We start from the raw sequence: 18,579 nt of genomic DNA on the forward strand, positions 1-18,579 counted from the left end.
TTAACATTAATAGTATTCTAAATCGAACGTCGGTATACCGAGAATCCCGATAAGTTGACAATCCACTGAAACAAGGCTGAGGTATCACACAAACACCACGCAAGTTCACGCCTGATCTGTAGAATGCTCTCAGAGTTAGTCAGATTCCAGCATGTGTTTACGTACAATGTCTTTGCCCAGCATGCAACACGCCCACGAGTCGGTATACGCCTAAGAATGGAAGGTAAGCAAGTCAGGCATCGGATTAACATCAGAAACTACTTAAGAGCCCCCGATCGCCTCGATACTCAACATCCACAAGCATCACCAATAACTGTCCTCATCCTACATCTACAACCAATCTTTCCCAGAATCTACCACACGCAAAAATGTACTTCGCCACCATCCTCGCCTCTGCCATCGCCCTTGCAGGCGCTGCTTCTGCGGCTGCCGTGCCTACACACCGCTACGCCCAACTCCGTCTCTGGGGCGAACCCGAGTGTGCGACTCTGAACCTCGGAGAGGAGGGAATCTACGGTGACCAGCTTGCCAAGTGTAACCCCTTGGATGAAAATGATGTCGTTCGATCTGTGAGCTTTGAGGCTGCCGATGCCGGATGTACTCGTGAGTTTATCGACCGTTGATTTGTTGCGGTGTTTATTGCGGTGTTTAACAGTCTATTAGTGTACATCTACAGCGATCTGCAGTGCCATCTTGATAAGCACGAGGTCCCTGTTCAGACTTGCTTGAGCGGAGACAAGTATTACCGCAGCTATGAGCTGTTCTGTGATGTTTAAGTTGGGGTGACTAAGGTTGTCAGTACATAATGTTGAGATGGAAATATTTATGCTGTGACGAGATAATAGCAAGGTTTGAAGACACTGGAAGGTTAGGGTCATTAATTTGTTAGTATATAGCTAGCCTTGCAAGCTGAATATATATACATCTGATTTGAGTTGTCGATAGGTAGTATAGTTCCAGTGTAATGGAGGCACACGGTATTCAACTGGTCACCTACATGTTGAGGCTCCATGATTCAAGTTGACGCCAACGTCGGTACTCATCTTTTGCTATATTTCGACTTCAACTGTCTAAGGGGAGATAGTGTGTGAGTATGGGAGATATATCATTAACAAGAACCACCAAGTTTGTTATTGCAAGCCAGTCTTGGCTCTCGGGGCAGGATATCTCCGATTACTCAGCGCCATGAGACCCGCATCCATCGATTTAGGTCGCTCAGCGGGGCTAAGACCTCTTGCGGTGCACCCAACCCGATGGAATATCGCCCCGATGAGTGGCACAGACGCCCCCAAAAGCGCATGCAACCTATGCCGGCATCGAAAGGTCGGGACCCGCCCCCGCCTCGCTTGGGGGAAGCACCTGGTGAACGCTGACCCGTCGTTGTTTCATAGATTCGCTGCGATAGGGCCAAGCCTGCCTGTGAAAATTGTCAGTTGGCTGGCGTGGCTTGCGTCTTTACTCCTTTGCCTCAGCGTAAAAGTCCCCGCGAGTAAGTGTGTACCTATATACTTCGCGATCAGGTTGTTCAGTCTTCCAATCTCCTAAATCATGAATTAGACAACTGGAAGAAGCCAAGGCTCAGATTAAACAATTAAAAGAAACCCTGCGCCTGGAACGGGACGAATGGCGTCGCTCTCAGTCTTCCACTCCAGCACCGACTATTACTCTCTTCGATCCATGCGGATTGGACACTACATTAGCTGCCTTTAGATGGCATCTCCAGTTTTGTATCCCGGGGGTTGATCCCGACAGGCGACTGGATTCGCTTTTCAATTTTGACGCCTTTTCTCATGCGCTAAAACAGTCGCTCGATTCATCACAGACGACCCCGACCAAGGTGGTCACACCGAAATGGCCTTCTCGTCTGATGATGCAGCAGTCACTTAAGTATTATGAGACCAACAAGCTTTATGCAATCTTTCCCATGGTGGACACAGTGGCCTTGAAACGCCTTCTGGATGCCGACGAGTTCGGTCTTCACGAAGGGACGATCGATGCTGCTAGTCATGCATGTTTAACTGCGCTCACAGCTTTTATAACTCGACTCCGTCATCATGAACCCGCATTTGCCGAGGCTGATTCCAGTGCCTATATGCAAGCTGTGCTTTCGATGCTGCCCCAGCTGGTCATGGAACATACCAACATCCGGGTCTTGGAAGCCCTATTGATCCTCGTAGGTCCAGCATGCTATTCAACCCTACATAATGGATTCTCTGACTACTTCCAGACAGCCGATCTAGCTCCGCAGGGCCAACCGCAGACCGCGGAGCTCGTAATGTCCCTGGCAGTACGAATCCTCTATAACCTCAAAGGCAACATCAACAAACCATCTTCCCCGGACCCCGAACAAATCCACCTTCACCACCATCTCCGCGCTCTATTCTGGGTCTGTTACTCTATCGACAAGGAAATGTCTCTCCGAAGGTGCCAGCCACCAATCATCAACGACGCCGACTGCGATCTGGATCTACCAGCAACCTACGTCTCCGTGACCTCCGATCACCAATTCTTCCACTCCCCGCTGTCCCTACAAGAGCTTCTATACCCGACAGATCTCCGTCTGGCCGTGCTCAAGTCGAAAATCTACCGTCTACTATATTCGCCCTCAAGTCTGACACAATCTGAAGGTGCACGTCTCCAAGTAATCCGCCAACTAGATGAGGAACTGAGCGACCTGAAGTCTCAGTTCCCGGCTGTCTGTCAACCCGACATGTATGCAAATGGAGACGTGCCGGACTCGTTGCTCCATGATCTCAGTTTACGGGGTGTCAACACGCACTTGGAGTATTACCATTGTCTGTCCAAGATTCATGGCGCCTGTATCAGCGGTAGCAGTGGCTCTGTCATGAGGAATCTATCGCCACCATCCTCCAGTATGGAGCTTTGCTACCAAGCTTCGCGGTCAACGCTTTTATACATCTGTCGGATTCACCATCTCATTATGAAAGAGACGTTCTGGTTTGTGACTCGACTGTTTGCACTGTCACAACTTTCGACTGACTCGTGTCCACTACTTTCTCTCGCAGGATCTATGCGCAGTTTATCCTGACTGCAGTCTTTGCATTATACCAGCGCATCAAGATGACTACCTCTGGGTATCACGTCCATGAGGATCTCCGGCTTTTAGAGAAGGTCCACGAAATCTTCGTCAATCTGCGAGTTGCTGATGGGGAGGGTACGTTTCCACCGTTTGCTGTGACTGAGGCTCTCATACGAAGTTTGGTCTCCTCGGTGACGTAGTCATGTTATGGTGGTTGATAGCAAATACTGAGACCTTGAATGGCTTGTACAAAATCACAATGTCAACTTTTTGAGATAGAGATACCAATTGCCATGGTTACCTTGTTCCATGCTTTCTACCAAGTTTACGACCTTGTTTACTAGAAGACGCAAAACAAGAGATAAATTACATGGAAATGAACCAACTTATTGTTTGAGAAACCAGTAGCATTGACTTGAAGAGTAAGATGTCAAGAAGTAAATAGAGTGACGTATTAATTAAAGATCACAAGCCCAGACCCCATAGATCCAAGTCCATCAAAATATTCAGCCAGAACCCCCAAGCATCCCAAGTTTGGATTCAACGCCGAGACCAGGCGTGTCCCTTTGTTTTTTTTTTGCTCTTGTTGTTGTTTTTTGATGTCTTTTTTGATGTCTTTTTTGATGTCTTTTTTGATGTCTTTTTTGATGTCTTTTTTGATGTCTTTTTTGATGTCTTTTTTGATGTCTTTTTTGATGTCTTTTTTGATGTCTTTTTTGATGTCTTTTTTGATGTCTTTTTTGATGGTTTGTTTGTTGTTTTGTTTTGTGTTCTTTTTGTTCTTGTCCTTTTTTTTTTTTTTTTTTTGATGTTTCTTTTTTGTAGTTGTGCAAGGTTGGCGCTTCCTCGCCACGTAGTCACCATGTTTTGCTCGGTGCTTCTTCACCCTGAGCTCCTTGACCAGCGGCTTGTGCCTCCCCACCGCATGCTTGGTGCTTCTTCACCCTTAGCAGTTTCACCAGCGGCTTGTGCCTCCACACCGCAAATGCTCGATGCTTCTTCATCCTGAGCTTTTAACCAGTGGCTTGTGCCTCCACACCACTTTGACCGGTAATCGAAGGGAGGAGGGGAGGGGATGCGAGACTTCAAGGCAATCTTCCAGATGGATGTCGTGAATGACACAAAAGAGGAAGCAGATTGTTGGTAATCTTCCAGGTAGATGAATCGTAAGAGCCACAATGGAGGAAGGAGGATGTAGCGGTCTGAAGTGATGAAGGTTAGTGATGAATACCAAAGAGGGAATAAGTGAGTCGACATACTTTGCGTCGAAGTCATCGCAGCCAACACGTCGGACAAGGAGTCAGTGGTTGAAGGAAGTAGACTTCAGTTGCTGGATCAAGTGTTGGGTGGGCTTGATGTGGAGTGAGGACCCAGTGTAGGAAAGACTTGATTTATACTAAGGTCAAGTCAAGATGTCAGTCAATATCAGATGGAAGATGGGATGGGGAAGATGTATCATACTTGTTGAAGCAAGTGAAGTCATGTTGTAGTATCATGTCATCCGATGTCATGTCATGTGTGGATGGAAGTAGGTTGAGGTCTCATGTATGACTAGGTCAAGTCATGTTGTGTTATGACAAGGTCAATATACCCAAGGGTCATGTTGATAAACAAGTCATGTCAACAAATACTTGTCAGGTGGGTAAGAGTAGATGAAGGTTGATGACCTGAGGTGGGAGGAGACCAAGGTTGGATGACAAGATGTTGAGTAAGAGGAAGTTGGATGAGAAGTCCCAAGTATAAACAAGGGTAGATCGGATGGGATGGTCAAGGCTGGGATGGACCAAGGAGGATGGGATGGAGGATAGAGGAGGAGGAGATGGAGGAGGAGGAGATGGAGGAGGAGGAGGAGATGGAGGAGGAGGAGGAGAGTTGGAAGGTTGAAAAGTTGGGGATGGGAGGAAGAAGGAGGAAGAAGAAATCCTTGGGGGGGGGGGAAGCATTTAAAGGAAACCAGAAAATGGGACTAATCCTCTTTGGGATTTCACCAGCAGGCCTGGCTGTTTCGCAAAATAAAAGCTGGGATGGTGAAGCTGATGGGAGATTTTCTGCCTTTTGCAACTCCCAGACCAGCTGCGAAGCCCCCTCGCGCCCTCCATATTTTGGCTAAACACCATCGAGTTACCCTGTATTTCCAAGACTCTCTGTAGAGCAGACTCCATCATGTAGCAGTAAACACGTCTTTGTAACACTACGCAGTTTCACGAGAATGGAGTTGTTGTTGATCCCGTTCAAAGGTGCTTCATGTGTATAGTTCGCGAATTTATATTGGTGCCTTGTTTTGCAGGCCGCATTACCCCCAACGCCTCGGATGTCTGCCGTGTGGGGAAGCGCCGACACCGGATAGCCGACTTTGTAACGAGTAGCCGTTTTACAGGGAGCCTTTCGTCCCCACGTCGTGGAAATCATCCAGTACAATAGTCAGCGCTGTATATAAGAGTCTCTGCAGGATAGCAAAGCGGTGGCTGGAGTTGTGTAGCCAGTTACGCCTCAATCGCCCGAATTGTCGTCCTAGTCGGTAATCCCCCATGGCTCTGCACAGTCTGCCAAGACGCGTCCCCCAAATGGGGATGCGCTGGACTAGACGGTTCTCGACTTCCCCGCGAACAGCTGATTATGCGGATACGCTGCCAAATCTGAAGATTGGTGCTCATACGCGCGTCTTGTTTCAAGGATTTACTGGTACGTTTGTGTTTTGGTGTCGGGCAGATCGAGCAATGGCTAAAGCATCTTTACAGGAAGACAGGCGACTGCCAACGTCAAAGAATCCTTGGAATGGGGCACCAAGATTGTGGGTGGCGTCAAGCCTGGTGTCGAGGGAGAGCATCTGGGGCTTCCGGTGTTTCCCTCTGTGAAAGTGGTACGCAGAAGAGCAGCTCGGTCCGGTCTACATTGTCACATACTAATCTGTCATTCGGGGATATTCAGGCCCAGAAGAAAGCCAAGCCTGATGCTTCTGCCATCTACGTGCCCGGAAACCAGACTGCGCAGGCTATTGAAGAGGCCATCGAGGCGGAAATCCCTCTCGTGGTAGCAGTGGCGGAACACGTCCCCATCCATGACATTCTCCGGGTAAGCACGTTTCCCGCATTTTTATCGCGATTATCAGTTCTAACTATCAGTCCAGATCCATTCTATGCTTCAAACACAGTCCAAAACCCGTCTTGTTGGCGCAAACTGCCCCGGTATAATCTCCGCCATTGGCAAATGTCGTATCGGCTTCCAGCCTTTGCCGTGTTTCGCGCCAGGTAACGTCGGCATCATAGCCAAGTCAGGAACGCTGAGCTATGAAACTGTCGCGTCCACAACGCGAGCTGGTCTCGGTCAGAGCCTGTGCATCAGTATGGGTGGTGATGTGTTGGCCGGTACCAACTTTGTCGACGCGCTGAAGATCTTTGAACACGATGACGATACCCAAGGTATCATTCTCGTCGGTGAGATTGGAGGTACTGCGGAGATGGATGCGGCTGAGTGGATCAAGGACTACCGACGGAGAACTGCTGATCCCAAGTGAGTTGGTCCTTTGCAACTGGGTGCGCTGTGGATATCGTACTGACTCTCGACAGGCCCATCATGGCTCTTGTTGGTGGTCTGGAGGCACCTCCAGGACGGATCATGGGACATGCGGGGGCTTGGGCTGCACCTGGTGAACCCGATGCTCAGACCAAATACCAGGCTCTGGAACGGGCTGGGGCGGTCATGGTCAACCATCCCGAGAAGTTTGGCGAGGGAATGAAGACCCTACTGGGTAACAGAGCCACCCGACCAGGAACAAGCGTGGGTTCATACAGAGTCATCTTGGCTTGGATTGAGCTGACATCCTACAGTCTAACTTAGGTGCAGGCTCTCAAAAGCGTGGATTTCATACGATGAGACGCGTTACTCCAACCTCACAGTCGGCTGTCCAGCAAAGGCGTAACCTGTCCATCAAACCGTTTCAGGCACTCGATATCCTGAAGCAAAGGTCGATCGCCGTCAGCGAAACGGCCTCGGACTCCGACGGATCAGTCTCCATCTCAGTGGATAGAACAGCCTTGTCCCCGTGCATCGTGGCATCTTCGGGTCCTAAGTTTGAGCCAGCTCGATCTCGCAAGTTTCCCTTCAGCTACAGTCTGGACACTTTTGAAAACAACGCGGTCATCCCCGAGGTGGCGGCTTACTTGAGTCTACCCATCTCAGCCCAGGGCAAGCTGGCTAGCCTGGTTCAGGCGTTGTGGGAGATCTTCAAGGAGAAGGAGGCCTTTGTTTTGGAGACTCGCATCGGGCTCTCTACGGAGGGTAGTTTGGAAGTCCACAGTGCCCACTTTGGATTTGATGATGCAGCTTATCGCAGCGCCGGGCGTCAGGAAGACATTCACAGTTTGCGAAACAAAGCGGAGGAGGTTCCGGAAGAGGTCGAGGCTGAGAAGGATGGAATCGTCTACGTCAAGTACGATCATAATGCCCGCAGTAACTGAGACTATGCTAATACATCAACAGACTGAAAGGTGAGGGCAGCATCGGCACACTAGGTACGCAGCTATTATCTCCGGCCTCTCGAAGAAACCAATCGCTGACCCTGTTTACTAGTGAACGGCGCTGGCCTTGCCATGAACACAGTCGACGCTCTCACCATCCACGGCGGACAGTGCGCCAACTTCCTCGACACTGGCGGCAAAGCTACCTCCGAGACCGTCAAGTCGTCCTTCCGAATTATCTGCTCCGACCCCCGCGTGAAGGCTGTCTTTGTCAATATCTTCGGTGGATTGACGCGCTGCGACATGATTGCAGAGGGTATCATTATGGCATTCCGTGATCTGGATATGCAAGTGCCTGTTGTTGTGAGACTGCGTGGGACTAATGAGGAGCTTGGTCAGAAGATGGTAAGTCCATGTACGAGTTTGTTTAGACATCCAAAGGTGAACTAACGAGGATCGGTTGGTAGATTGCTGAAAGCGGACTCCCTCTACATGCATTTGATGGATTTGAAGATGCGGCCAAGAAGGTGATTTCTTTGGCTAACAGCGAATAGACAAGCATTCTATAGAAGCATAGATAAGATTGTATAGAGGTCGATGGCTGATGAATCCATGATGTCGTATCCCTCCAGGTTCCATCTGGCAAGATAAATATCTTCAGACACAATTTCTACGTCATTTCCCTGCATAATCCCAAATAGTCTCTAGCTAATCCCTAATCATGATTGAATCATGCAACATTGCAAATCTCAAAAGTCGATCATACAAAATGTACTGCCTGACTGGTGCCTTGTGAAGCCAACCCCGCCCGAGGCCGCTTCCTTCCCGCGTTGGTCTAGCCCATTCTGCTTCTCCACGATCGACCAAGGATACGCTAAACCCCCCACCAGCTCTGACGCCATTGCCTACGATCTTTGACTTTTAAGACTCCCACCTCCAGTCTCTAACTATCCCAATCCCTTTCAACAACCTCCCTATATACCTATTACCGTATATACCTACTCTATACACCCCCCTCCACGTCCTCCCCTCGCCCCAACAAACCCAGCCAAACGCCCCCGCCTCACGTGCCATGTCTGATCCAAGCGCCGAGCTCCAATCCACACTCCGCGACCTGGCCATTGGCGAAAAAGGACCAGTGCAAGACATCCCCCGACCAATACCCAGCAAAACCACACCACCAAAATCCGCCCCATCAACCTCCAAGCCCAAAAAGCCCGCCGCAAAGCCCGTCGCAGACTCCTGGGAAGACGAGGCCAACCTCTCCTCCGACGACGAGCCCGGCTCCACCGCAGACACAGCCTCCCCCTCCGTCCTCTCGCCCGCACTCAGCGCCGAGGGCCCGCTAGACCCCCTCCAACGCCCATCTCACTGCAGACGTCGTACACGTGGGCTGGTGCAGAACCTGCGTCCCCCGGTGCGGGGCCGAAGAATCCGGCCCGGCGGCCGGAGAAGCAGACTGCCGTGGCGGGGAGGCTGATTGCGGGGGCGTTGGGGATTCGGGCGCCGAAGAGGACGGAGGAGCAGAGGGCTTATGATCGGTCTGTGAAGGAGCAGGAGATTCGGCGGCGGAATCGGGAGCGGGAGGAATTGGCGAAGGCGAGGGAGGAAGATGAGCGGGCGAAGGCGAATGTTTGGACTGACTAGATCTGGCTCTTTCTTCCTCCTTCTCTTTTAGGGGTATTTGGTTGCTGTCATTTTGGGGATCTTGTCTTTATATAGTCATGTGTATAAATGTGCGGTGCGTTGTTCTTATAAGGCGCTTGAAGTTGATTATTGTCTTGGTGGAGAAGTGAATGGTCCAAGGTTGGCTGGTCATTTGTTGGCTCCTTATTTATGGTCCAGCTTTGCTCAAGCTGCTTGATCAGGTCTTTTGGCGGTATGCTGTTTCATTTCGATATATAATTGTAATGGGAATGTCTGAATCATGTTACCGTTGAAGAGGTAACAAGCAATCTCCTACTGAGAAAATCAATCTAAACCATTATACCATTCAGATTCAAAGTTTGGTATAAGTAGGGTAAATATGTAGAACACCAAGATCAAGTGGTGATTTGTGTAAATTTCATAGCCTCGTAAAACAGAACAAGTGCAACTCCTGGCGATGACTGTCCACCCTGCCACACTTCAAGTTTCCATCAATTCGCCAAGGTGTGAACCACATCGTCCTTCCGTCCACCGGCACCAGGCTACCTTGAATATGGAAATATCGAGATCCTGGGGAAAATCAGCCTCCGATTTGCTCTTGGTGGACTTCCAGGGTATCGCCGTCGGCCATATCAAGCTATAGAATACAGAAATATATCAGTCATCTTAAACATCGAATAGCTTTTTGTAGGTAAATGGAGGGGATAAACATACCGTGTCCGGGGTGTCCTCAGGTCGCACTCGGGTTCCGTCGAACAAGAAGCGGACAGTGGACATCTGCTTGCCCTGGCGGTCGCAGAAGGCATCCATAAGCTTCTTAAGCTGTGTTGACCGCTTGATCTTGAAGAAGACCTCGTTGTTGTTATCGGTAACCTTGATGTTCAGGTGCTCGCTGGGAGCGGCACCACCTTCTTGCTCAGCTGACATGATGGATGGGTTTGTGTAAAGACTGCTGCTTGAGTCAGAGGGTCGTTGCGCGCTAGAAAGTAGAGGAACGCGGGGCACGAACACGGTGGAAAATGGTGGAAGGAATTCCAAGGACGGTGTTAACCCTGTGGGATATAGTCAGCGAGTGCAAGACCAGGCTGAGCGTGAGAAGCCCAACTTACTCAAGAGAAGTGATGGTAAGGTAGAATCGCAAAGAGAGAATCTGGAAGGCGAAGAGGGAAAGAAGTGAGATATCAACGGCAGAATGGCGACTCGCCCCACAGAAAGCGGAGAATCTATTATTGCGAGCAGGTCAATCTGCGGGCGGAACGGGCTGCTTAGCTAAGAACAAAGCGTCTCTGGGTAGATTCCTTGGAAAGATGATGCTTCTATGAGCTTCTTTCTTACGCGTTTACATTGCCAATAATCATGGTAGGGAAACTTCCCAAAGAAAGAAAATCAAAATGACAAAATTACAAAGAAATTGGAATATATCAAAGGCTGACTTTTTGTGTGACAGGGGAATCTCAAGCAAGATCTGTCTCACGACCCTCCTTGTCATCCACGAGCCGTATGTCTCTCCCAAACCTTGGAATATCCGTCCATGATAATGACTAGAAGAACCCCTGCTCATACATCCTAGTGCGCCATTCAAGGTACCCAGCCCATAACTCCACACCCAACCCATTCAGATGTGACAACTAACCCCTTCTAGATTGCTTGACCAAGAATTCCTACAAGGAGGAGAAATGCCAGGCACAGATTGATGCTCTCTATGAGTGTTGCAATGCCTTCTATCAGCAGCAGGGTGACCAGGCCTCGACCGTGAGCTGCCCTAAGGCGCATCTACTGCGGTTAAAGATGAAGCAACGGGCCCAGTCAACAGAAGGCCAGAGCTAGATAGATAGCGTGGAGAGATTACGTTCAATGCTACCGGCAAATTGCACATTGCATATCTCATGTTCTAATGGGTTCGCAATGGCATGTAACAGGCCCCTATAGGCTAAGCTCCCATCTGGAGAGAACTAGACTGTTTAAAGGAACTGCTAGATTGCTCTAAGACAATCTTGAGCACGCTGAGAGGCCGCTTGGACCTGAACGACCATTGAAAACTTTCGTTCCGAGACTCTAATGACTGCCTATATGACATTTGTTGAAGAAAAGAAAAAAAAAGGAAGAGGAAAGGGCGAAAATTGCTGGGCGATTAAATAAGAAAAAAAATCCCGTGCCGATGCGCTAAGCCACTTTGGGCGAAGGGCCTAACGCGCCCAAAACCAAAAGAGACAAACACGAATTCCCGTTCTCTTCCCCCATCACAACCCCAAACATCTCGGCCTGGAAAGCTTGCTTGAGATCATCGCAAGCCATGGCTCCTCTCACCAGGTCGGCGAGATCAGCAGCGTCGGGTGCTACCACGCTACGATCGCAGGTAAGTGCGCTCTTGGTCTTGCTCGAGATCGTTGCAGCTAAGCAATTCATTGTCTTTAGCCTCCGCCCAAGGAACCGGAAATCATCAGCATTGACGAGGATGACGAGGGCGACCAGCTCATGGAAGATGAGGAATCCTATGAGGATCAACCAGAGTATGAAGATGAGGATGAGGCCATGGGTGACGAAATCGACGATGAGCACAATGAAGTCAATGGCGATGCTGCGGAGAATGGCTCCGCTGTCCCAGTGCTGGAACCCAACCTGAAATCCGTCAAGGGCTATCGAAGCAGGGCGCAAGGTTCGTTCTGATATTCAGCTCTAAATTTTGATGTAATCGTCATGGCTTATTGACCGTTTTCCAGCTTCCCCTAAGCTATTCACCGAGTCAAGCACGGGCGCCAGCGCCCAGGAAATGTTGCGCCCCCTTCGCAGTACCGCAGATCGCGTCACGCGCCAGATTGAGGCCTTCGCCGAGAAGCTGGATCAGTTCAAGCGAAAGAACACCACCGATGAATTCCAGAACGTTCAGGCCGCCTACAAGCTGGTGGAGAGCTATCGGGACTTCACGCAGAATGCCATGAACGAGCTCAACCGACAGCAAACCCTCAAGAAAGCCAAGTCAGGTTACCGGACAAGTACTGCGACCGACGATACTCAGGCCGAAACCGAAGCGCAGCGCTTGCAGCTGCAGGTCGACACCTGGCGCCTGCTTCTCAATCTGATCAGCATTGACGACCCTGCCAGTCGCGCCAGCTTCAAAGAAGGCCAGCGCGACGCCTTCCAGAATCTCCACCGGTATTCGTCGGATCGTGAAATTTGGGAGGAATTCCTGAATGCGGATCAGTACGCGCTCGAGTGTGTGGTCTCCATGCGCTGGCTGGAGGAGACTGCCAAGGCCGCGCCCCAGGAGATTGACAACATGATCAAAGAACTGGAGGATCAAGCTGAGCGAGGACAGGGTCTGTGGGCACATGGCTGGCTGTTCACCAAGGAAGCGATCAAGGGACACAAGCGACTCCGCGTTTGGCCGCAGCCTTTGGAACCGAATGACCCTGCCATTTCCCGCGCCCTTCTGAGCAATGACACACAGGCCCCATTGATTACACAGTTAGATCCCGATGCTCTGACGCGACAGAAGCACAGCTTGCAGAAGCAGGATGCATGCTACGAGCGCGCTACATGGATGGCCTGCTGGAAGATGCTTCGCCGGGGCGAGAATTGGACAACTATTCGCGAATGGGCTCAAAGCCGTCTCGAGAGCTGGAGGGCCGTCAGTCTCTGCGGTTCTAGCGTGGATGCGGCTACTGCCACCACGCGGACGCCGGTAGATGATGGATTGACCCGTCTGAAGAATAGTCGCTCCCAAGACTCGTGGCGTGCTGCTTGCCATGCTTTGACCAAGGATCCAAACACGTGTGACTACGAGAAAGCAGTTTACGCGCTTCTCTGCGGTGAGTCCGAGCCGGCAGCCAAGATTTGCAAAACGTGGGATGATCATCTCTACGTGTACTTTAATCGCATCGTCCTCGCCCGGTACCAGGGATTCTGCCGACAGTTCCAACGCAAACTGAGCCAGTCGCCTGGTATCCCTGTTGCATTCAAGCCGGAGCCAGCCGGGCATGCTGATCTCCAGAAATTCGTCGAATATCTGCGTGGTAACGAAGCGCTGAGCACCGAGGCACGCGAGCCATTCCGCCATATCCAAGCTGCTATCTTGACTAAGAGCTATGATACTTTCTTCCACCTGCTTTCTCAGGCGGTGTCTCAAGTCGGCGTCAAAAAACTTGGGGCCTCCTCCTACATTCCAAACCTGGGGGTATATCACGTGGATAAGGCATTGGTCATTGCGGCCGAAGACCTTGATGCCGTGCAGATGGCGACTCATATTTACGTGATTGTCAATTCGATCGGATACGCGCATGGAGATAGTCAATTTTCGGAGGCAGCTTCTGTCATTGTGGCCGGTTACATTGCTTATCTGCAGGACAAGTGCTTGCCTGACTTATTCCCATTGTACGCTGCTCTCCTACCAACGGAGATGTGTAACAGCGTTCTCGCTAAGATCCTGATCGATATTGTGGATTGGGACGCCAGGAAATTCCAAATTCGGACCATGCAGAAACATAGCATTGACATCAACGCTGTTCTCGATGCACAATGGTCGTGGCTTAGGAGCGGTGTTTCCTCCATGGAGCACTCCGCTGGGCTGACTGGATACTCTCGAGTCAGACGGTTACCGGATGGTACTCGTGTCTTGATGCCACCCAAGAAGGACCTCATTGGGAACAGTGTCGCGCCCGAGGATGAAAAGATGATTCGCAATCTGGAGTGGCTCCGGTGCGTAGGTGGCCAGTGGTCTAAGATCTGTACCCGCGGAAAGTGGTTGTACCGCCAGTTCTTTGGTATGTGAAGCCATGGTCTCTTGATTATTATTCGCTGTTGTTAATTTGATATCTAGTCGCTGGCAAACTTGCTGCTGCTCGCGATCTTGGCCATCGCATCCGCATGACGGATATTTCTCACGAATCCTTCAATGTGGATGTTTTTGAGTTCCCGGATCTGGCTCCATCGCTAGAAGACGCACCTCTCAGCCCAGTCAAGTCCAAGCGGAGTCATGCTCACCGACGCAGCCTGTCTAGCAGTAACGGTACCATCACCAAGTCTCACCAGAGCGCCTATCAACAAGCCGTTCATATGTGGAATCTTGAGACAATGGCTCTTGGCTTTGATGCCCTAGAGCAATTCGCCATCGTATACGACCAGTCTTCGAAGTGAGTGATATTTCCTGGGAACCTAGGGGTGCTCGAAATCTGACTTGATATAGGACCAAACGCCGGCGAGATTCTGGTTCTGTCAGAGACTTCCAAGCCGAACTTGAGGCTCTGCTGCAGGAAATCGAATACAGCGTGGGACTGATCGTTGATGAGTGGCTTGTGAAATCCGAGATTGGTAAGTCATTATCATTGTCTCCTCTTTAGTGGCGATTCACACCTCAAACAACACTCATACTAATTCTCGCCACAGAGGAGGAAGAACGAGACTTTGAACACATTCGCCGGACCTATCTCCCCGAACTAATCCTTGACTACCACAACGCCTTGTACTACGCCAGCCACTCTCTCGACAAGCCCAATCTGCTCACCCAATGCATGACCGTGTCCATCTGGGTCGCCAATAATGCCCACTTGACGCGTAGCTTCACCGAGGCGCAGCGCATGTCCGAGCTCGTGGATTGTTTTGCCTTGGCAAGCAAGGCGATGGTCCTGACTGACCCGAAAAACGACCAGACCTTCCCGAATGGGCAGACGTTGGGCATCTGGCGGGTCAACGTCTCAGAGGATGATGAGGCTGCCCTGCTCCAGAACAGGGAGTAGATGAGGTGGGTGGATGAGAGACGTTGAACGGGTGAGGCTGTGTAGTGTTGTGGGAATGTACATTAGCATTGATGGTGGAGCGTGGCGGAGAGAAGTGGATACAACTATTGAACCATGCCGAGGCCATGTCGGACATGGGCTGGAGCGAGATTTATTCAGGCCAATGGGAATGGTTAGGATAGGTAGGAACAGGGATTTCTACAGTACAATGGTACTACTGTACTGGGAATGCAACGGGATGGCACCATTCTCTTATTCTGCCCCCTATTTCGCGATAACAGAAACTGCAAGTAAATCATTCTCGTGTAATTCATTCTTCTCGTGAGACCACAGTACCGCCATTTAACTTATTCCGAATCGAACATATACTACGAGCTCAATAGACCGTGCCCAATTTAGCTCTTTGAATCCTAAATCTCTCATTCATACGGCCGCATGAGCGTATTAGCCAGGACCTTCGCAGGGAACTCCTCCTCTCCCAGGGCCGTAGTATGAGCCCAAGGCTTCAGCCCGTTCTCCCGGTGAATCATGTCCGTGAAGCAATTGCTCCACTTGAGACGGGGGAAATGCTCTGAAGCGTCCTTGATGGTTTCTGGGTGGACCAGATCGGCGTATGCGCCGGTGTTATCTGTTACAGATTGTCAGTCAAAACAAGAACAAAACACATCAAGCCGAGACAAAATAAAGTTTTAATGCATGTTGGGTTGGGTTGGGTTGGGTTGGGTATCCACCGGCATCATAGGCGCAGATCCCAGGGACAGAGGATGAAGCGGTCTGTGTAGCAGTGAGAGAGTATAGACTAGGGATCACTCTGTGCTATCCTGGAGAAACGAGGCGAATAGGGAGAGATATGAAGAAGGAGAAGGAGACAAGTGAGGCAGTGCAAGGCATGGCTCGATGCCAAGCTTCGGATTGCAATCCCCGTCAATGCACTCTGCAAGCATGGAAAAATAACCTACCAAAGATCGTCGCCAGCTGCAACAGCTGTCCGACCGCAGTAATCTTGCCAACGGTACGGAGTACACAAATCCTGATGGCGAATAATCACCTCAGCAACGCTCTCGGCCTGAGCGCGTGGCGCAGCGTCGCCGTCACTCTGCTTCTCTTGCAATAAATCCAACGCCAGATAACCGCCCACCCACTCAAAGCTCAAACGGGTATTCTGGATATTCTCCTCCGTAGTGCCGATGTCATGCAGCGCACACGACAAGAAGTATGTCCCGTCGGAGAAATCCCAGTCCGGGAAGGGGAAGCGGTGACGCTTAATCGCCAGGCCGAAGTGGTAGATTCGCAGGGAGTGGTTGTAGGTGGGAGCCGGGAGGTGGGCCTTGGCGTAGGCGTTGATGCGCTGGGCGAGCGGGGTGTTGGGGACTGGAGTGTCGGCGACGAGGATAGGGATTGGGCCGGTGGTGGGCGGGGGATAGGCCGGGTGGAGGTGAGGAGGGCCTGGGCGGAGGCGGGGACGGCTGTGAAGCCGTACTGGTTGACGGGGTCGGTCATTGTTGTTGGATGATCGACAGATTAAAGAGATGATGGGATGATGGGATGATAGGATGAGGGATGATACAGGTTGGGGCATTGTTCCGGGGAACTCTCGGAAAAGGGAAGTAGTAAGTGGGATGAGATGATTTGTCTTGGTCTTATACGAGATTGCTGACAGTAGCGACGTGGGATAACTAACTAACTTGCTAGGGGAGAGAGAGTAAGACGAGGCAGCGTTAATCATCCTAACCCCGCTTGCTGATGCTTTGATTGGTTTCGTATTGACAGTTCTTCCTAAATGGGTATTTGGATGTACTCCTATCTACTGGAGAGAAGAGTAGGATTCGGTACAGAAGTTGAGCAACCTCCGGGGTAGATATGGCAGGTACGGAGTATACTGGTATAGAAGCTGTTGAAGGTTTCTGGCGTTTGAGGCTGCAAACTGATGCAGAGGTAGTGGCTTGGCAAGGTGCTTACTGCAGTGTTGACAAAGAAAGGGTTTTAAGCCTCAACCTGTCTCATGAGAACTGTGGTCGACATGTAGGTGGATATAGGTATTACTTTATTTATGAATATAGGATGGGGGTTGAACCCGGTTGAACCCGGTTCAACTAGGTTCATCCAGGATAAGGCCACGATACGAACTATACCATCCGAATACGAATAGTCCAACCTCCTCCGTCCGTGTCTTCTTTTTGCATTACATGGAGTTTAGAGACAGGGCCGAGGGACAGGATCAACTATTGAATTAGGAGTGGAGGACTAGAGTTAGCCAAGAATACCAAGAAGTCTTGATTGGACCTGGATAGTCTACCTCCAGATATATATTTGCATCCAACCCCTGACTGGAGTGGGCACCGTTATTGACAGCTCCACCATGTCTTCCAAAACATTACAGAAAACAACCTTCTTAGCTTACTACATATGGAGACAGATGTACGATAGATATCGGAGTATCAGTTTGTTATGAACTCGCGATATCCACGGCCCTAGATTCAGGGCACAGTACATACTGTACGCGTTGGGCTTCCACTGCATCGAATTGGGCACGGAATTCCGCGAAATAAGCTCTTTTAGGCTCGGATGTACGGGGTATGTCGTCTGCATTTGTCTCCGAAGGGATGTTGGGAGTAATTGGATTATTAGAACTGACGTAGGGAGTGGAGTAGCGAGTGATCATATTGAATTATGTATTGATTATGCTTGTCGGTGCCGTGCATCTACGGATGAGTACTGGGAAGTTGGAACTGGACTGTACTGCAGATGACCGGACCGAGGCCAGGAAGAATTACCTCAAAGCAGGGTGGAAAACGGGGGTGGCGCATATTGGAGACGTCATCTTGAAAACAGACTGGGAGCACTCGCTTAAAATCATACAGTACGTACTACTGTTAGGAGTAGTCATATCGGGGACGGTGTCCTTCATTGGACGGATCGATTATAGTGCATACAGTAATACTGTAGGCTTATAGTTAACTTAGCAGTATCCCGTGGAATGATTAAAAAGGATAGACTGAATTTACTGTGGTTACATACACTACAGTACTACTGTAATACACAACCTCACTACGATAATACTAGTACTATATCGTACAGAGTATAATTCTCCCAAGTCAGGTGGAAATTCTGCTTGTTTTCTCATACAGTAGTATGACACGTTCATGATGATTTGACCCTGGTCGATTTGCTAGGGCCCCCCTTATTATGTATTGACTTGCCCAGACTTTCGCCGATTCGTCCATTAATATTGAATGATTCGCCTCCCTTGCCCCCAGACGGGCGCGAAGTCTTGGCAATGAGGCAGTGCAATTAGGGGGACTCTGTTCGCGGGTCGATAATGCCACGAGAGCGGGATGCCACTGATTCATGCAAATCTGGACATGTCGGGGCTCACCATCTCCGGGACTGGAAAGTGAATGCTGGATTTTCAGTCGGATTGAGTCGGTGTGGTATTTGCGAGCAGCCCAATACAGTAGTTGGGTGTGCCAGGTAGGCCAACGCAGAGAAAACGAAATCGATCTTTCGGTCCACTGGGGCTGTGCTAGCAGTGGAGACACTGCAGTGCGGGTACGCTTGGGACTTGGGAAAACAATCCTCGGCACTCTTCTGGCTGTCATTGGGGGAAACCCCCAGTCGAGACCGTAGTGGATCTGCAAAGGGGGCTTTTGACACTGAGATGATGGAAGATGGATGGAAGAGAAAAGGTAAACGGACGGACTGA

At 50.3% G+C, this 18,579-nt stretch overlaps 8 protein-coding genes across 8 annotated transcripts; 6 read left to right on the top strand and 2 right to left on the bottom strand.

The window, feature by feature from the left end:
* Positions 1–368: 368 nt before the first annotated feature.
* Positions 369–776, top strand: N7458_006502 (uncharacterized protein; the record flags this gene model as incomplete). The annotated part of the gene is made up of 2 exons (XM_056909884.1): positions 369–603; positions 664–776. The coding sequence occupies 2 exons, from the start codon at positions 369–371 to the stop codon at positions 774–776; spliced, it is 348 nt and encodes a 115-aa protein (XP_056765588.1).
* A 493-nt stretch (positions 777–1,269) lies between these two features.
* Positions 1,270–3,240, top strand: N7458_006503 (C6 transcription factor; the record flags this gene model as incomplete). Its single annotated transcript, XM_056909885.1, has 5 exons — positions 1,270–1,323; positions 1,392–1,489; positions 1,558–2,173; positions 2,228–2,958; positions 3,027–3,240. The coding sequence occupies 5 exons, from the start codon at positions 1,270–1,272 to the stop codon at positions 3,238–3,240; spliced, it is 1,713 nt and encodes a 570-aa protein (XP_056765589.1).
* Positions 3,241–3,922: 682 nt separating this feature from the next.
* On the bottom strand, positions 3,923–4,523 carry N7458_006504 (uncharacterized protein; the record flags this gene model as incomplete). Its single annotated transcript, XM_056909886.1, has 2 exons — positions 3,923–4,242; positions 4,502–4,523. The coding sequence occupies 2 exons, from the start codon at positions 4,521–4,523 to the stop codon at positions 3,923–3,925; spliced, it is 342 nt and encodes a 113-aa protein (XP_056765590.1).
* A 1,081-nt stretch (positions 4,524–5,604) lies between these two features.
* Positions 5,605–8,051, top strand: N7458_006505 (putative succinyl-CoA synthetase subunit alpha; the record flags this gene model as incomplete). Its single annotated transcript, XM_056909887.1, has 8 exons — positions 5,605–5,722; positions 5,779–5,900; positions 5,969–6,112; positions 6,192–6,550; positions 6,607–6,832; positions 6,937–7,489; positions 7,610–7,902; positions 7,965–8,051. The coding sequence occupies 8 exons, from the start codon at positions 5,605–5,607 to the stop codon at positions 8,049–8,051; spliced, it is 1,902 nt and encodes a 633-aa protein (XP_056765591.1).
* Positions 8,052–8,569: 518 nt separating this feature from the next.
* Positions 8,570–9,144, top strand: N7458_006506 (uncharacterized protein; the record flags this gene model as incomplete). The annotated part of the gene is given in 2 exon segments (XM_056909888.1): positions 8,570–8,885; positions 8,900–9,144. 2 exon segments carry the CDS (start codon positions 8,570–8,572, stop codon positions 9,142–9,144), a joined length of 561 nt encoding a protein of 186 aa, XP_056765592.1.
* A 1,356-nt stretch (positions 9,145–10,500) lies between these two features.
* On the top strand, positions 10,501–10,971 carry N7458_006507 (uncharacterized protein; the record flags this gene model as incomplete). The annotated part of the gene is made up of 4 exons (XM_056909889.1): positions 10,501–10,503; positions 10,592–10,642; positions 10,715–10,727; positions 10,787–10,971. The coding sequence occupies 4 exons, from the start codon at positions 10,501–10,503 to the stop codon at positions 10,969–10,971; spliced, it is 252 nt and encodes an 83-aa protein (XP_056765593.1).
* Positions 10,972–11,437: 466 nt separating this feature from the next.
* N7458_006508 (nucleoporin Nup84/Nup107 family protein) lies at positions 11,438–14,876 on the top strand (the record flags this gene model as incomplete). The annotated part of the gene is made up of 6 exons (XM_056909890.1): positions 11,438–11,500; positions 11,560–11,800; positions 11,865–13,904; positions 13,961–14,273; positions 14,327–14,451; positions 14,527–14,876. The coding sequence occupies 6 exons, from the start codon at positions 11,438–11,440 to the stop codon at positions 14,874–14,876; spliced, it is 3,132 nt and encodes a 1,043-aa protein (XP_056765594.1).
* A 431-nt stretch (positions 14,877–15,307) lies between these two features.
* Positions 15,308–16,455, bottom strand: N7458_006509 (putative urea hydro-lyase/cyanamide hydratase; the record flags this gene model as incomplete). The annotated part of the gene is made up of 2 exons (XM_056909891.1): positions 15,308–15,504; positions 15,870–16,455. Coding segments are annotated over 2 exons (783 nt in total), but the record flags the coding sequence as incomplete, so codon positions are not given.
* Between the last annotated feature and the right edge of the window lie 2,124 nt (positions 16,456–18,579).

This window comes from Penicillium daleae, assembly GCF_028827525.1.
Source record: "Penicillium daleae strain IBT 16125 chromosome Unknown utg000006l_segment0_segment0, whole genome shotgun sequence".
Classification (NCBI taxonomy): Eukaryota; Fungi; Ascomycota; class Eurotiomycetes; order Eurotiales; family Aspergillaceae; genus Penicillium; species Penicillium daleae.